The 19,915-nt window shown below is 38.1% G+C and overlaps 1 protein-coding gene across 1 annotated transcript in view; it reads left to right on the top strand.

The window, feature by feature from the left end:
• Positions 1-19,915, top strand: part of LOC139716584 (unconventional myosin-X-like) — a 192,287-nt gene that overhangs the window by 81,134 nt on the left and 91,238 nt on the right. The window contains exons 4-7 of the mRNA XM_071628111.1: positions 12,630-13,081; positions 15,811-15,998; positions 18,044-18,172; positions 19,528-19,652. Coding sequence (XP_071484212.1) covers positions 12,962-13,081; positions 15,811-15,998; positions 18,044-18,172; positions 19,528-19,652 — 562 coding nt within the window. The 5' untranslated portion in view covers positions 12,630-12,961. The remainder of the gene's footprint in view (positions 1-12,629; positions 13,082-15,810; positions 15,999-18,043; positions 18,173-19,527; positions 19,653-19,915) is intronic.

The following is a 19,915-nucleotide window of genomic DNA, read 5'->3' on the forward strand; positions in this document are numbered from 1 at the left end:
ATGGAATATGTTTCTTAAGGCGATGTCTGAAATCATTACGTGCAAGCTGGTTTTAGCCAGGTAAAATTAAACAAAGAAAAGTTTGATAGAAATAGACCGGTAGAGGTTTGTAAATAGACCTAGTATAGCAAAGTTGAGGAATTGAACAGTTTCCCATCTTCACAAAACAGGGATAAATTGTAAGTAGCAACCATCGCATGCAATGAAGATGAAGTGATCATGGTCTTGCAGGTCTCTCATTGATGTACACACAAATCATCACTGCTGTAAAACCAGAAAGTTTTGTATACTTCGAACTTTTGCAATTTTTGCGAAAGTAAAATGCACGCAAAAGTTTTTTGTTGACACAATGCATTGATCAAATGAGTGCCAGTGGCAACTGGTGGAAGTTTCATGCTGCGAGAAAGGCCACTGGCACCAATGTCTTGAATGTTTCTGATTTTACAGTATATCCATTCTTTTTTTTATGGAATTGGAGAAAGAAATGTTTAGCATTCACACCAAATAAACATACATTGTAGGTTCAAAATGCTGAAAAGAAATTTAAAATTTTAATGAAACTTCTTCTGTTCTGTCTGTTTTGTTGTGCTTTATACCAAAGTCAACTCTAGTATGGTGTGGACTATCATTTTAAGGGAGAAGGGACAAGGCACTGTAAGACAAGTGACACATTTGCAAGTCTATGAAAGAAAAGACAATCTGCTTTCCTGAACACTTTCACTAGTTGTTCCACCTCTTCATGTGATACGCCATACGGGCATATGAAATTTCCAATAGATCCACGATGACAGCCCAGAGTTTGTCCAAACATTCCCCACTAGTGCTCTGCCTTTGAAAATGCAACATCTGATCAGGGCAGGAAAGGCCATCCTCAAATTGGCAATGTGCAGGAGGAAAGAAACACGCACATGAAAAACAGAAAAATTAATTGGTTGATCAGATGAGACACATCACATCAATCATTTGGAGGGTCATACCAATCGGATCTAGCTATGATCTGAAGGATCATCCTGAGGGGATCATGCACAGCCATTTTAACTGCGTGAGTAACCAATTCATCATTAAGGGTTGCCTTCCCCCCACTCATCTCTGTACACATACCCTCCCGTAATGGTTTCTCATCGAACTTTGATGGATATGAATTATGGCACATTAAACCCAAGGCAAGTATGTTTATGTTCTTAAGTTAAATCGGAGGGGATTGTCGGCATGGTCCTGTAATGCTCAAATCTTGATTTGAGTCAGAGAGGAGAAAAAAAAAGGGGAGGCAGTTTTCTTTTTCTTTTCAAGGTCATAATAGGTCTTTTGTATCAATACTAATTTATTTTAGAAATGCCTATTACATTATGAAAGCAAAGTTTCTCAGGAGAAAGCAATACTATGTTGAATTATCATATAATGCTCCTCATTTCAAACTAGTGACAGACTAACAGACAGACAGAGACAGACAAACACACACACACTCACACACATACACACATATGACCCTCTGAAAACCTCGGATGAACTTCAAGAGAACTTCTTTTACTGCTAAGCCTGTTTTAATAGTGCAATAGCATGACTGCAATTTTCCTTGCATAATTTTGTACTGGTAGGTAGTGAGATTTTGATTGTGGTGGTACTGAAAACAAATCATTTCAAAGTCTGTTTGCACTTTACCTAGTTCTTACTTTAAGTAGCATATCTAGGAAGACAGATTGCTTTATAAATGATGTACTCTTTCCTCTTCCATGCTCTGTTTTATTCTTCAAACATACATGTATCATTATTTGCATCATTAGGTACTTTATTACATGTTAATCTTCAGTAGATGTGAATATGAGAGGGGCATTTTTCATGAGGCATTTTGCCTGATATCTTTTTTTCTGACAAACCGTTTATGTTATGAGCTAGTGTAATGCTTTCATCTTATTGGCTGAGAGCAAATTTGTCAGAAAAAAAAAATCTGACAAAATGCTTCATGAAATGCCCCTTAGATAATTTCATTGCCCTGTTACATAGCTTATTTGTTTTCCTCGTAGAATGTCATCTATATGTATCTGACGGACTACTGTATAAGCGGATTTTTTTTTCAACAAAAAACTAATGCAAAAATTAAAGGACACTGATTTTTCTTCTTTTGCTTGTTATATGTAAACACTATTTGATGTTTTGATTCCGTGGAATCGAAAATATTTGAGATTCATCTTACACTGTACCTGGCCAAGCAGGAAAAATCACATGAAAATGTCCACTTTTATAGTGTTGTATTTCTTGCATTGTGTGCCCTTTTGACACCTTTTAGCTGACTTTTTTTCTTTTGACTTTACTGGTTTCATTAAAAGTGCTCAGCTTTGTCTTTAATCTGAGCTATCCTTTATCACAGCGGCTGATTTCCTGAATCCATGTTGATATCTGATACATTTTAACCCGTTGAATGGGCCCTTGACGGGGAGGGGAACCCATGAACTTAGATTTGAACCCACCATATTTCCTTTTTTCTGACAGGGAGAGTATGTGATGGGTAGTACGTCGACTTTGTGAAAATGAATATAAAATGTCAGTATTTGTGCTTATGATATATTTGATGTGGAAACATAAAGTTCAACTTGTGTGCACATGAGTGAATGGTAACCTGGGATCATAAAAGCATGGGAGAATGATTACAACCATCTGACCCCATGAACCCTCTCCTCCCCCTATTCCCAAATAAACAGCACGGAGCAAAGTAAAACTAAGAGTAGAAATAAAGTGGGGCTACAATGTAATAATCATTACTGCTATTAAACCAATCCATCTACCAACTAGATTGTTGATTTTATCTGAGATATCATCCTTTTTTATCACTTAGATACTCAACTTACATATAAAATGATTCATTATGATGCTAACTACGTATCACATAGATCAAAAAGGCAGACTTTGCAATGCACGATCGCAAGAAACGCTTTATAGTGCCAGTTGACTGAATTGCAAAATAGAGGCCTCGTTGCGCTTTGGTGACGATTATGGTAAGTCGATGTTGGAGAGTATAATTTATCGTTTTCATTGTACAGTCGGTATTCTTGAGGTGCTCTTCTATCTAAGCTCCCTGAATTCCCCCACGACGAGTAGCTGACTTGCTGTCGTTAGCCTGCTGGAGCTGACCATGAGGGGCCGTCTCCCCACGCTACAGTCACCGTAGCAACACCTACCTCAGAGAGACTGCTCCGATCATCATCATCAGCTCCTTGCAAGAGCTCACCTTGAGAATGCATTAGCTCCAGTCATACGAAAGCATCGTCGACGTCGTCGCTTAGGGAGAAAATAATAAAAAGAAAGCGGGGGAAAAAATTGCGACCAGCCCCCTGTTCGTGAGTCACCACAAGAATTACCCTTCTATTCCCCCATCGCACGCCGAGTTGATCTCTAATGAAGTCGATGTACGACGATGCAGTATACTTGACTGAGTCTAATTGAAACTCCAAATTGCCGAGGGCTTATGGGGCATTGTTATATTTTTTTTCTCCCCCGATTCTACCTCTCTCCCCTTTTATAGACAGCACACGCGTTGTAATCGCTGGCGCTTTGGTTAGTTTAGAGGGGGGAAAGGGCAGTATGGTTACCCTTCTGTCAGCTGTACAAAAGTCATGAATCATTTATTAGGGTAATGAGTCCCCTGGAAGTTGTCATGTGTATGTCTGGAGCTCCTGGGGGCATGAGATCCATGCCAATGTTTAAAGAAAATCCCATTTTCTGTGTAAATAGAGCACTGAATAATGTCCAAAACTACCCCCAAGAACTTTTCTCTCCGGCTCGTATCTCTGTTATGATGCCAACGCGTTTGGAGACAAATTATTTCTACTAAGGCTGCAATTTTGAGTCATTTCATTCCGGGAAGATCAAGGAATAAGTGTATTGTGAATTATATGCATGCTTACGTATTACACATATTGTCCCTCCCAGCGTGATTGTCTCTGGCATTGTTGTCATATTGTGGGTTTGTGTGTGTGTGTGTGTGTTTGTATGTGTTTCTTCATTTTTGTTTTACTTCCAAAGTGCATCAATCCTTTTTATGTGGATTTAGTGGCATTGGGCAGCAAATATATACTGTAAAACATGATATATTCGCGGCATGAATTTTTCGCGAATTGGAGCCGAAGGCCTTTTTTGCAGTATGAAATTTTCGCGAACTGCCACTGGCATTCAACGCATATAGCGTAGACAAGAACTTTTGCGTGCATTTTAATTTCGCAAATCTTGGCGCTCGTGAAATTACAATGCACGCGAACATTCCTCGTTTTACAGTAAGCCTCGTAATGAAATTACCTTTAATATTACTTCTGCTGATATTAATCATAGTAATGACAAAAATGATAACTCTATGATTACGATGATGTAGCAAATTGTCACATTGCCAGGATACCATTTGCTTCTTACATGAACAATGATAAATTGTTTGCTTGTTCTGGGAGATGGTAAAATATAAGATACTGTTTAGTACAAACTACTAGATGATGACTTCTCTGTACTATAAAGTATGGGATAAAGGTCCGAAGTTTGCATTGTATGGCATGCTATTTTGTGGTATACAACCCATTTGAAAGAAGTAATCACTTAAGTATGTTAAGTTTTGTCTGAATAATTTTTATTTGGATGTCTCAACACCCTGCTAGAATTCTAGATGGTTTTATTTTCATGTGCACACATATTATCACATTATATGCAAATACATACCAACATAATGATGATATACTGTATGTACACATATGTAGATATAATATGCAAGTACACGCATAAAACTATCGCACATTCTATCAAGAGATGAAGTATATGTTTATAATACCAACGTACTTGTGCCTCTCAAGGTTAGATAAACACTCAAGTCCATAGATTGAAGGGGTCTGCAAGCAAAAACTACCATCATCAAATGTCCAGTGTTTAAATAATGGAGGGGAAGGAGGGTGAATCTGCAATTCCTTTTTGGTTTTCACTATCTCCATAATCTTAATTACATTTCGTAGCCTTGAATAGAAACACTGAAACCGTGCCGTGGCCGCTTTTATGTAAAACTTGTCTTCCCTGGGATGGGGCATAGAGGGCTGTTGGGGTTTGGTAGGTCTCATATTAATTGTTCTTGTCCACACCACACAACTTCCACACAACTACCATAATAGTAACCACAATATCAGGAGTTTACTACACGTAGTTACTCCACTGCAGCGGAGTTGTGCTGTTACAGCAGTAGAGAACAATTGCATGTGGCTCATTGATTGACCCAACGGAGACTCACCCCCTTTTCAGACGCATGCCATTTTATACCAAAACTCGATAACGAAATGACGTATAAAGAATCATCGTATAGCCGACAGACCGTTCAGACACTAATTTCGACCGTTCTGGGAAACGTCGTATAGATGTGCAGTTTCCCACTGCGCATGCTGTTATAGTTGTGAGTGACAGCTGTGGGGTCACCTTTCGTGCGCGCTCCCATTAAGCCCCGCCCAGTTATACTGTTCTATGGTCGCCATACGTTCAGACGCACACGAAATGCTGATTCGTTATCGAGTTCTAGTTCGAAACGATGCTCTGACCGTTGTTTCGCTATACGTCGTTTCATTATACGTCGTTTCGTTAGTCAGCGTTCAGACGTATAAATTCATCGTAAAGCTATACCGTTTTGGTATAGCTATACCGTTCTAGTATAAATTTTTAGCGTCTGAATGCACTGAGAATTTTTATTGTTAGTCTTCTTTACCTATCTGGTTGCTAAGGAAACAATGAATGCCTTGCAAGCTGGTAACCATGGGACTGACTGCTTTAAGTTCCCTCCAAAGAGTTAGGCAATGATGATAAGGTGACATGCCTATGTAGCACAAAACGGCTGCTGTCAGGGGATTTGAACCACAGACCTTCTGATTGATAGCCTGGGGTCCTATCCACTGAACCACAAGGGCTCCCACATGATATAGCAATGACCTTGCCAGTTCAGCTTTACATTGTACATGTGACAACCGGGAGAATAAATGGAAGTCACATGACTAAGCATGCGAGGTGTACAAATATATATATACCATGGTGAGTGTTCTCATTGTATATTGTCTCATCAAACTTCATGTGACGTTTGAAAAATCAATCTGCCGCTTTTGAAGTTTCTTTTTTTTTTTCACAAAACAGTGATGTTCATTGTTGATGTCACATTATGCAATTTGAAGAAGGTGATAGTGTCATCAACTGACAATACAAGTCTCTCATTGACCCTTACATAAAACATCATTACATTTTCTCTTTTGACATGGCACCTATAGTAAAGAATAAATGATATCCCTCACATTGAATTATTGCAGTTTTGAAAATCATAAGAACAGCATTAGATTTTCTAACTTTCTTATATGGTTGCAATCCGAATTTTGTGTTGTTTAATGACATCATGTGAAAGTTAAAGATTAGTATTCACTGTTTGTTTTTTCAATTTTTTGTTTGATCTTAATGAAACTTTAACTTTTCTATTCATTTGATTTTACTCGAATTCATCACATTTCACCTGAAAAATACGGCAGATTTCCCTTCGAGATGTTGCTTTGATAAAAAGCGACATTAAAACGCAAGCTGCATTGATTTTAATGATCAGTTCAATAAGCACACCAGCCATCAATGAGCACATCGGGGACAGTTTGAGATTACAATCCCAACTGTCTGATCCTCCTGATAAATGAATAACGGGGTAATTATACAATGGACTTGTCTCCTCTCAACGATGTCCGTAAGCAGCAATTAGGTCAAGCACTGTGCAAACATTCAAGTGTCAAGAGCACACAACGTAAAATTCGCATACTGACGGTCTGCCTGCTTGCTAGCAAAAGGCGCTGTTCTATCTTGTTGGACGCTGTGTGTGTACCTAGATCTGCGTGATGTGGATATTGAATGACCTAGAACGCACAAAAGCCACATGTGACAGGTAATTGCATTTATTACTGTTTTCCTGTTTGATAGAGATGTGTTGGTTTTTGTCCATTTTTTCCTGTGGATTTTTTTTTTTTTTTTTCAGATTGGATATTTCTTTGATTTGAATTCAGTGGCATGTGGTATGAATTGCAGATGTTCTGGTACCGGTATCATATTATTTACAGTAATAGTAGTTTCATTCCATTTCTTGATCAGGTTTACTGTGATAAATTGAAACAGTTCAAAGAATCAAAATGGTGGAATTGTCATAAAATCTGGACATGAGCTGAAAAACTCATGAAATATTCAAAATTTACATGTTGCCATGAGGCAGGGATATAAATTGCATTCACAGGAGTAAAATAAATTAGATGATGATTTCACTGTCTTTACTGTCTTCTAAATACTCTCTAGATTTCATTGTATGACATTAATCAATTAAAAAAAAACCCTATCCTTTGTATCAAATTATCACAGTATAACCATGCAACAATAACCTTTGAGGGGAAAGGGCTAAAGCTATTTCATTTATCAGCTAAATCATAAGTTAGACAATTTTTTTTTTCACAAACCAACGGGAGAGTTCTGTGGTGGTGACATCATCAACTCAGCTAATTTGCATATTAGGGTGTGGCTGCAGCCAATATCATTGTCATTGCTTTATGGAAACTTAATGAAACTACCAAATTCAACATATTTCTTTATGTCCTTGTCCAAATCTCATTACACTTTTACTATTCTCTTTGTAATATTTTGCTGTGGACAGAATAGAATTGCACTTCTGTGGTTCCACATAAGTCTTTATAGTGAAAATGTATCCAGTTCTGCAAGCTGATAGGTCATGAATAGAAGAATTTTTTAATTGATTGTCTAAATGTCCTTTTCTAGAATCGAACCCCAGCAAAATTAATGATTCACAGTGGAGGCAAGGTGGATATCAATGATATTTCGCTCGGTATGAAATGCATAATTGAGAAAGAGGACAAGTGCTAAAGAAAATTTCCACACCCTTCCAACCTTAAATATGCAATGATGATGAACAGTACTAATTATCCCTTCTGTGTTTGTAGCCAGAGACTATTGCAATGACAAATCAACCTCCCTAGCTTGCTTGGTAGGTCGTGCTCTTTCTAAGAATTTAATTACAGTTTGCTTTTTATGAAATACGTAGGGCCTATATGAGAAAGACAACAAGGGCTAAAAATATCCATACCCTTTCAATACCAGACACGCTATGATAATGGGCAGTAATTATCATCGGTTCTACGTTTTTAGCCAGAAAATAGTGCGATGATAAATCAGCCTCTATGGATTGATTGTCAGGCAGTGTGCTTTCCAAAAATGTGGTAAAAATATTCCGGTGCTCATTGCTGATCGTTTTTAAACCTCCTGTTTGCCGCAGCTGTAGAAAGTACTCCAAAGGTGCTGGTGGGAAAACAGGAAGTAAAGGAAAAATAGATATGTACAGCGTATGATGGATCACACATGGTCACAGTGATATACAGTTCTTTTACTATCAGACCCTGGTATATTATAGAGAAGAGAAGAGAATGGGAGATTTGTATACATACAGTATGATAGATTTCAGAAAATGAGAGAGGGCAATTTATAATATAGTCTGTACTAGTAGATGAATGCAGATCTGTACCTTTATCTGTTTGTCTGTGGGGGTGTGTGTGTTTGTGTATTATGTATGTGTATGCATCTGAGAAATTAAAGAAGGAGAGAGAGAGAGAGTGTGTGTGTGTTTGTGTGTGTGTATTGAGAGAGAAAGGAAGGAATGAGTACTTGTGTGTGTTTGTGTTTACGAGGGAGAGAGATGGTAGAGAGAAAAAAAAAGGGACTAGAATGTATATTAGTATGTGTGTATTTGTGTGTGTGTGTGTGTTTATGTTTAAGAGGTTGAGAGATGATAGAGAAAATATGGACTAGAATGTATATTAGTATGTTTTGTGTGTGTGTGTGTGTGTGTGTGTGTTTGTTTGTGCATGTTTATGTGTGTGTGTGTGTTTGTGTTAGAGGAAGAGAGATGATGTAGGAAAAATGGTCTAAAATGTATATTAATATGTATTTGTGTGTGTATGTGTGTGTGTGAGTGTGTGTGTGTGTGTGTGTGTGTTGTGTTTTTAGAGAGAGAGAAAAATGAAAGAGAGAAGGGGAGGGAACGAGACTGTGTGTGTATGTGTGTGTGTTGGAGTGAGAAATGAAATAGATCGGGGTGGGGGGGGGGAGAGACAGCGAGAAGAGAGACAGAGTGTGTGTGTGTGTGTGTGTATGTGTGTGTGTGTGTGTGTGTGTGTGTTGACGTGTATGTCAGGCAAGAGCAAGAAAGCTATGAAAGTATAGAGTGATGATCTTTCCATCTGTTTCTGTAATTGCTGCACAGCAAGCAAGGTACTTCATCCCAAGGGAGAAATTATGCCTTGTGAAAAGGTACCGTGACATCTGAATGTGAAGGAGATGGGAATCAAAAGAGACATTCTCTCTGTGCTTAATATTTGGGCATTTAAACTTGACAGTCTGCATACAAACAGTGTGATGAGGTCATGGCGCCAGCTTTACGTGCAGAGCATAGAGGTGTATTAAGTGAAATATGTGATAAGTTTATTATAGAGCGCAACACTTTTTTTTCTGCAAATTTGCCTAGTAATACTGGTAATGCATTTTAGAAGCATGCTGAAGCAATGCAAAACATTATATTATTGAATAAAGTCACTCTGATGTGCGTACTGTGTTTTTGTCTAGACTATTGATCAATTGCCTGTGGCGTGTATTTCTGAACACACAAAAAATACATCACCATACATGTAGTAAAATTAGAATCGTGTGAAAGTTGTTAATTGCAGTTAACGTACTGTGTATGCCATCTCTCCTGACAGTGTTGTTCATTTGCATCACAATTCAAACATAGTATACATCTGTAAAGTGGAATATTACCGCCCACATACAGTCCTATATATCTCAAGATATTATCTCAAGTATAGTAAAGACTCTTTTGAATCACCACATTAACGACAAATTGAATATCCTGACAATGTCAGCAGAAAGCTGCGAAGAAGTATATTGTAGCTACTGTGATATTTTGTGAAATATCATGACACGTTTGTTTCATGAACCATCAAAACGAGTTACCATTTTACAACTTCTTGCGAGTTGTGACTTTCGTAGGACTTTGGTCCTTTAACACTGCCATTAGTCATAAAAGGTGTGTGTTATGAAATGCGAGAACCATCATCATTCATACATGGTGAAGTGTCACTGAATGTAAAACCACCATCATTCATAATCCAGTTCATATGATCGTATGGTTGGTTGAGAGCCAGAATATGCTTACTCCATTGATTTTCACTCCCTTCTTGCACTCAGCTGATGACATTTCAAACTACCATCAGTCACGCAAACTGTGTGTTACTGACTGTAAAACCACAATCATTCTTCACACACAGTGTATTTGTTGAACAATCATTGCCATATGGGTACATCTGTATTATCATTTAGCATTATCATATTATCATTTGATAAGGTACACAAATCATCAATAGGATAAATGAAAAATATTATATCAAATATTCATGATATATGTGATGAGTTTCTACCTCTTCTGCTCTGCCTCTGTGAGCTGTCGAGAGACTAAGAAAGATAAAAGTAAAAAAAAAAAAAAAAAAAACTCTGATTACCAGAGCTTCCATTCTTTTTTCTCACTTTTTTTTTTTGTTGGGGGGGGGGGCATGCATTGAATAAAGTTGTATGCACACAGGCATGTGCATGTGAAAGAATTATAATTTTTACAGCAATTCACTCTAGTTTTGATATTCTTAAGTACTGCAATTAGTGTATTAAAGATATTGAGGGTATTGATAGACTGGAGTTTGAACTATTTTAATGATACTTTATATCTCCTCTTGTGTCATATATGAGAACTGTAGCATAAGGGTGTCTCTTGATGTATTTGTTAAATGGTAGTATTTTCTACTCGATCTACTTGATGGATGGAAAATGAAGTGTCAGTCACATTGATATATCTGCTGCAAGACGAATTTGGGGTGTTTTCATGGAATAAATATCCCCCCCCCCCACACCCTACCCTGACTAAGCCATCCCCATGCATGCAACACCACCAACAACAAAATTAAAATCTCACATCATCATTCATCACTCAGAGTGTTCCCATTGGCAGGTGTTGCATTGGTTTTCGATTAGTGATGAGCTAATCATGTGTCATGTATCGGTCTCGTCCCCTCCGTCAGATGTTGCTGTGATTAAGCAGCGGGAAGTCTGTCCCAAAACCCGGGCGGCACCACGTCTGATTTCGACGGTCCGACGTCTGCTTCTTGATATCTCTATATCCCGCTCTGTTTGCCTCCCATCTTGTTCTTTGGCCGCTTTCGACAAATTTGTTAAGCTCTCGTGTCCAACAACTGATATCAGTTAAACCTGCTTAAATTGTGTCGGGCTGCCTGTAAAGAAGTTTTGTCTTAGCTTTGGGAGTCCAAGGGTTAATGACATTTATCTTTCTTTCTCTCACACTTGCCTTTGTGTCTCCATACTTTGAAACACTGTAATATAGTGTAGAATATCTGTGCTGTACTCAAGTAGTCAGTAGCCTCGTTCGGTCTCTACCTAGTCTGTCGCGGCAAGACTAAGATTCATACACATACGCAATAGTGTAGATGTTGGTGCGATACGTACATACACACAGCAGTACTGTAAAGTCATTCCAAAATTTGTAGAAAGAGTTAAAATTTGTGGTAAATATTCAACTTTTGCCAGACTTTAGAGACTCAGATGCAAGTAGTTTGGGTTGTGAATGTTCAGGGTTAGTTTACGCATGTTTAAAAATCATTGTAGAAGCCAGTTCAAAACAATGCGAGTGTCTTTTCCTCTGCAGCAGCTTCAGATAAAAGAATAGCAAGATATCAAATAGTAAGGATCTACCACATCACCTCTCTTTGAAAATCTGGATGAGAAACTACTCTCCTTTGTACTTGGCTTAAGTGAATTTCTGTAATTTCAAGGGCACAAACTGACTTCACCCCCTCACCATGCAGACACACATTTGTAGCTTTCGGGTGTATTCATTTTAGTTGTTTGTTTCATTGTAAATTAAAGGATCCAGGCCATTTTGTACTTCTCTGACAATGAGTGATCATAGCCCAGGGTAAGAGACTTACGGTTTATGTACATGGTTCGAAAAATAAGATGAGCACATTCATGACGTCAATGTCAATATTATTAAAGAGAGCCTGCAGGGTCAGGTAAGCTCAGAACTTTGCAGCAAGTTTTTACTGATGGCAGTACTCCCTCTGTAGACTCAAACTCTAGTCTGTTTTTTATCATGTTTGCCAATCATCAGTTCAACCAGGGAGGTAGGAACCACCTCCCTGGTTCAACCACCTTCACAGTTAAATGCTGCTCTAGGACAGATTTTGCTGTAAATGCATGTAGGTGCCATGCACTCTCTCTCTCTCTCCAAGCTTGTTAAAGTAGATTTGCAGATTTGAAATTATAAGTCTGTTTGAGGAAAGACTACTTTGGTAACAATAGTGTCGTTCATTATCAAAGAGGTTTTCATTTTGTGTAGATGTCTGCAGATAAGACTACTGTATGTGAGCATTCCTCTGTACTGTTGTTTTAATCCGGAAACAGACACCTGGAATTTTGCACAGGCATGCTGTCAGTGTACACCTTTGCTCATATTCATATCCTTTCCTTTATCTGACCTCCAGGACCGAACATCAACAGCGCGGAAGCGAGGGAAATGCATCTCAGGTTACGACTCCGGTAGCAGGGCAGGAAAGCAACTAGACTAGATCAACGTGATCGGAGCGATATCACCTCCGGGGGGAGACCAACATCAACAAAGATATTCCTACTGTGCCCAACTTTGTTGGACGGGCGGCATCGATCTAAATGCATTAAGCGGCAGAACCAAGTACCTGTCGTACTGACCCCCTTTTGAGAGGATTGGTTGGAACAGGTCTGCTGGGGCAGAGCTGGTGGAGGAGGAGGAGGAGGAGGGCGGAGACAGACGGGGAAGGTGCATCATCAAGCCGTCGCCATGGCAATGACGTTCCTCCAAGATGGAGTTGGCCTGCAGGACATGGCCAAACTCATGGACCTGCACGAGGGCAGTATTCTGGACAACCTCAAGCTACGCTATGAAAACGACAGGATCTATGTAAGTCAGAAACCAGGATAAGCTCCTCTTCTACTGTTCCTCCTGTATTCAATAGCTACTATAGTATGTGCCTGGCAAATTTTAACCTATCAAGTTGTTGGATAAACTGTAATATAGAAACTTTGATTTTGCCCTCAGTTGCTTGACAAAGTTTCCTGAATTTTACTTCATATTTTATTTTGGAGAAAGCAAATATGGAACTGGTTAGATTCATTAAATCTCCTCAAAAAAAAAAAAAAGATTGCCAAGTTCAGACAGAAACATTAAACATAAACTTTTAAGATGTGTTGTCAATTTAAAGATCATGACAAAAAAGATTAGTGTTTGACGTACTTTTGACAGTCCTGAAATCAAACTTAAAACAATGATACATGACCAAATAGGGCTCAAATGGAAGAATTTCTTTCTACCTTGTGCAATGCGAATAGTGAAAAAAATTGTAATAAAAAGATTTGGCTCCAAACCACAAAAATGTAGTTTCTGGGATCTGATGGGTTAAAAACACACTTGTCTAACTCTTCTTTGCAAAGGGATATTAATCCTCTGCGTGACACATTAATTTCCTGTCTGCAGGTGTGTGTGTGAAATTTGTGTACGTTTGACTCATTGGCATAGGAAGGGTTAGAACAAACAAGTGAAACTTCTTAGCTCAAGGCAGCTTGAGTGTTTATGATGTATATTAGAATGCATGTATACATGGTACATTGATAGAATTGATTGACAAAATTTAATGAAAAACATAATGCAGAAGGCTGTAAAAACTTATTTCCTTTTAGTACAATTTCGTTACAAATGTACAAATTGTAAGTGCTACATTTTACCCTGTATATTCTATTTATGCGTAGCTTGATAACTCCATTGTTTTATTGAACAAATCTGTCTTCTATTTTTGGTAGTAAAAATATAGTTCATAAGGATTCTCCTGACTTAAGTAATTGTAGACAGTTGATTGCACAAATATCCATAATTTTTATTTTAATGTTAACCTGCAAAATTGATGTGATATTTGTCAACTGTGCAGTTACACTCTGCTTGATTTCAAGTGGCAGCACTGTTATGGATTTGTTTAACAAAAACACAATGGCATTAGGCTTGTTTGAATATTACATTGTACGTACAGTTGAACCTCTCCTATCTGGACAAGTCGGGACCGGGGCTCATCCGGATAAGGGATTTGGCCGGATACGGGAGACTCAATGCTTTATACATGTACATATATATATATACACAATAATACTAATGTAGCCCATTGTAGTACCACATGTAGTAATGTGTATACTGCAACCTTTTCATTGTTACACTCAGTAACAGACCCCAAATAGAGGTTCGTGTTTGCAAGAATGAAATCATTTTCTTTTATAAATTCTTGGAATGATTTACCTAAATAATTATTAAGAAATGTATCAAGTAGAACTTGAAAATAAACAGTACGAGTCGACGAAACTACGCTTCAAAATTCGATCATCATGTTGGAAGTAAGCGCTCTAAAAGTTCTCCTTGCGACGCAATCACGATCACGGGACACGCAGTCAGTATTCACCTTCGGACAATAGAAGGTAAGCCCTAGCAACCCCCGAAATGCTCATTCAAACACAGCGTCGGCGGTCTCCTCACCGACCAATCAGTGACCAGGATGCCAGGAGAAGCGACTAGGCTGGGTGGGCATAGCACACCCCGCCAGCACGCACCAGTCAACTGGGCAGTGTGCGAGCTTCACGCTTCGGTTAGCGGCAAGCGGCAAACTGACCAATGAGATCACGCTGGTCGTTGTTAGGGGCGGAGCCTTTGTGTGGCGCTCAATCCAAATGTTCGAACCAGTTTCTGCTTCGTTGAAATGCCAAAAAACATGGCCAAGAATAACGCTATTTTTTGGTCTTTCCTTTCTTCAGTTTGCTTCAAAATTTCGACAGATGATAGAAGACATGTCAGACTCTAAGGATATGTCAAATTCAGAAAATCGTAAGTTTTGACCAATTTTGATGCTCTGACTTCAAACTCGATTTTCACAGCTTCGACCGTGCGCGACTTTAGGACCATTTTGTTGTAGCGGGTCACATATGTAATTCATGTGTGTTTGTGTTGGAGTTCTCATTGAGTTGGGAATCCCCCTTTCCTCCCGTAATTATTTTTAAAAAAATCACGGCGAGATTGCGTCCGTATAATAGAGAGATCCGGATAAAGGGAGGCCGGATAAGAGAGGTTCAACTGTACTTGCATTTCTTTGGCAAAGAATAACAATTATTATAATTATCAGTAGTTCATTTCCTTTTCTTTTTTCATGATAAGACATACAGTAGGACCTTGATTATCCAGCCATCGATAATCTGGATACTCTGTTATCTGGACGTTGACTCACTGACATTTCTTTTTATGTTTTCATGCATTTTCCATGCCGATCTCACTCAAAACAAACTCACGTTTAACTATGGTGTCTTCAGCAAGACATGCTTTCAAAGAAGTAGATAATTGTCTGTCTATTCCCTCCTCCCTGTCGAACTTCTCAAAAAGTACTACCTTTGACAGAAGAATTGTGAGTGTTTCAAGTTACTAACAGTCACATATTTTGCAGTGGAGTTTTGATTGTTATCTGTAGAACTTGATGCAAGCTGTGTTTTAAATCATTCAGTTGTCAACTTCAACTCTCTAGACAGTAGGACAGACCAACTGTTTCACGAAAACTGATTTATTGCATACTCTACATATTCAGTCATTTCTTTACATCCGTTCAGACGTTCATCGGCTCGATCCTCTGTGCCGTGAATCCGTACAAGACGATTCCGGGGATGTACGACACGGCACTCATGCAGGCCTACAATAAGAAGCACATCGGCGAGTGCCCACCGCATATCTTTGCCATCGCAAACGACTGCTACTATTCCATGTGGAAGAAGGGGGAAAATCAGTGTGTGCTTATCAGGTAAATCTTGCAGACTATAGGTTCAGGTAATCACTTAAAATAGCTACCATTCATACAGTTTGCTGAAGAAGGAGTATTGTAACTATTAAAACATCTCTTAGTGAGAAACTGCATATACATTACAAGTGAAAAGAAGCTGCTGTGAAAGTAATAATGTCTGAATGATTTGTTCATTTCTTTTTCCTTTGTCTTTTTTTTTTAGAATATTAGTGATTATGTGCACTGGTATGCATTAAAGGAACTCTTTAATGATAGTACAGGTTGCACAGTATTGTACCTGGAGTGGCTTGTATTGTGCGATGCCAATCCAGATTGTAAATGGAATAATACAACTGTACATTGTATGAAGATGTGAGACTTACATGTAGTAATGGGGCTCATAATAACTCCAAGGCTATGAAACTTTCAATAACCAGATCTTGGACTCGTGAAGGATGAGGAAGTCTTATGGTATGAGTGATAATGCAGAGGTAGCCACCAGTATTGTGTGTATAATCACATAGACTGAACACCCTTTGGTGTAACTGATGAAGGCCCTGAAAACCACACTTCTGTGATTTGGTTCTGTATCTTTTTATTGGGATTTTCTTAATATTCACTGTATTTCACAAGGTAAAATAGAAACTAATCGTTCCTTGGAGCCTTATTTTGGCCCTATACCACTGACACCATACACTGTGGTTTATTGTGGTTGCAGAATTATCAAAAAGCTCTAATATTTGTTTAGGGATCATTTTCAAAAACTTACTCTTGTGCTTCTCATGATTCCGCCACTATCATAATTTGATAGCATGCATTCTTGTTTGTTTGTTTTTTTATGCGAACTTTGTAAACCAAGGATGAAAGTAGAAATAAATGAAATAAAATAATTTGCTAATTTTATGCATGACCCTGAAATTGGCAACACATTTGAAAAGATTTTATGCAGATCTAATGAATTCAACCAGTCACATCAAGTCCTTTTCAATATTGGATAATATGCAGTAAAATTCAGAGTTGCCAATTTAACCACAACAAAATTATAATTGCTGCAGCAGAATTGTACCAGGATTTTTAATGGGTTCTCACATGGATCTTATATTTTACAGTAGGCTTGTATTTGACAGATGGCAGTTATCATGGTCCAACATTCTTCCGGGAATATTTCCTTCCTTTGAATGTCGGTCATGGTTGCCTAAATATCCATTTTGTGTAGACATGAAAATGTTGAATAAAGTTGCTTTTTCTGCAGCAGATAGTGTACAAAGAGCATAACCATTTTCACACTGCAGGGTCTAGTGGATAGTCTATCATTGTATTCTTGTACTTGTGTTAATTTTGTCTGGTGATTAGTTTGCACATATAATCCCAAATGGTCCAATAAAGAGAGTTGAATGCATGATAATGAATGTAGTTTTATAACAAAGGGCAAATAAATGATGTGTACATTTACAAATGGTCTTTATACAGCACAGTAGGTCTAAGCTCATTTGAAAAAAAAAAAAAAAATATATATATATATATATCTGTGGGACAAAATGATGAAAAAGTGAACTAGAAATATGAAGAGATCAGGGGCCCGTTTCATAAAACTTGTTATCAGTGACAACTGCATACATTTCTATGACAAATTTTCTCTCAGCCAATCAGATGCAAGGATTTCAGTAGCTTGTCAGATCTATGACAACTTGTCACTGATGACAAGTTTTATGAAACGGGCCCCTGGAGTATTCTTTCAGTGTTGCTAATGTTTTCACAGAAGTACCTGTAGTATGCTAAAGAGTGATACCGTATAAGCTGTTATTTTCGTGAGGGTTTAATTTTCGCAAATTTCGCGAAACACAGTTGGATCACCAATTTAACAACACGTGAAAGTGTCTTCAATATGCACTAGGGTATTAGTGCATTTACGTTAGCATTGGCGTCAGTTCGCGAAAACTACATCTCGCAAAAATGTCTGTTACCTCCTCGCTCGCGAAAATATCTGTGCACGAAAATAACAGCGTATACAGTATTTGAATAACATTGTCTGAATGCTGGCTTCCCATCTTGTACATTAATATCAGTGGAGAGAGTGGAGCAGGCAAGACAGAGAGTACTAAGTTCATCCTGAACTACCTGTCTGAAATGAGTCAGGTGGCCACAGTTGCCAGGGAGCAAGAGGTCAGAGTTGAAGATGCCATTTTGCAGAGCAGGTCAGTATATTAGAATAAGTACTGGTGTAATACCCATTTATTTCAACAACAGAACTGATGATTATGTATTGTTGATTATACGTTTGCTGTTTTTCTTATTTGCTGTTTTTCTTGTAATTGTAAAGCACTTTGAAACATATTTGTCGTAAGCACTGTAAAAATTGTTCATATTTTTATTAATATTAGTGATCAGCCTATTCAGGGTCATACACAGACTTTTTATTTCCCTTGGGTACAAACTGCAGTCTGTATGCAGTAAATGCATGAAGTGTGCTTTCAATAAATACATTGTAGCTATGTTGAAGAGGCACTTTGACACTTTAACCATTGAAATCTTTTGTTTTTCCCAGAGAGTTCCTCATTTTTTTTTCATGGTTGACAACACTGTTTGCAATGTGAACTTAAAGGGACTGTACAGTACTGGTTGAGATGGGGATTCATGTTTTGAGCATTCTTAAGTGAGATAGTGAGAAACCTCTTATGGAATATGAAAGAGCATGAAATTTTAAGAAGGATTCAACGTTTATTTGATGAAAATTGGTTTTCAAATGGCTGAGATATAAAGGAAAAAGTGATAATAATAAAAGAGTACAGGCCACAACTTTATTAGGATCTCTTTGTTTCACCTTGTTTTGGGATATCTCAGCCATTTCAAAACCGATTTTCATCAAATAAACTTTTGATACCCCTTAGAATTGCAAGCTCTTTGACAATTTATAGTGTGGTTTCTGAATATCTCTCAAAATGTTTAAAGCTAAATCCTCACCTCGACCAGAGCTGTACACACCCTTTAAACAATTAATCTGAAGCCATGGATGGTTCAGTTACGTTGTTATTGCTGTATTCTTTAGCTCAGAAAACGAGATAGATTCTCAGAAGATGAGAGCAATGAGGCTAACGATTCTCTTTAATGGTATTTTAAAAAAGAAAAGGAAATTAGCAGTATGCTCATTACTTTCAGCTATTAAGCACTCGGCTTGAGTTACCTCTTGAGTCTTTGTATCAAGTTTCATTTCACAGGAAATCACATTGAATTGTGTTTGAAATCAAATACTGTCACTCAGAAATTCTTACACTGCCATGTGTCCTTGTAGCTGGCCAGAAGATCTATACCACACAAGAAGTGCATTGTAAGATATGCACAGCAGAAGGGTATATTACATTCAGTGTTGTCTGTGTGTGTACCTAGGGTTGAACATATGTATATCGTTAGATTGGCATTTTTCCATGCTAACTTTTTCCTGCAATTTTCTTCTTACTTCCAGCAGTTTATTTACTGTTTGTTTATTTTTAAAAAAATAATAAAAGGGATAAACCAATCAGTATCTCATGTTATCACTGTTTGAACACTTTAGCCCCATCATGGAGGCGTTTGGCAATGCCAAGACGGTGTACAACAACAACTCCAGTCGATTCGGCAAGTTCATCCAGCTCCAGTTCACTCAGAGTGGTGGCATCTGTGGAGGAAAGATTCGAGACTGTATCCTTGACAACCGCATCATGTTGTAAATGGATGCCAGATTTCACAAATGGCAGATATCACCAAACAATAGAACAATGATACTTGATCATAGTGATGTACACTCAACTTACAATAGATATGTGTGTTTGATGTAGAGTGCTAAGAACTGAGACCAATGATTTACGACATGTACAGATGTGTCAGGAAAGCTGTGAGTATTGAAACTGTGTGTCCATTGTGTGCAGGAGACACAAACGCTGGAGTGGTCATGTATTGAAAAA

This window comes from Diadema antillarum, unplaced genomic scaffold (genome assembly GCF_040938485.1).
Source record: "Diadema antillarum isolate AM-2024a unplaced genomic scaffold, OU_Dant_1.0 scf00000067, whole genome shotgun sequence".
Classification (NCBI taxonomy): domain Eukaryota; kingdom Metazoa; phylum Echinodermata; class Echinoidea; order Diadematoida; family Diadematidae; genus Diadema; species Diadema antillarum.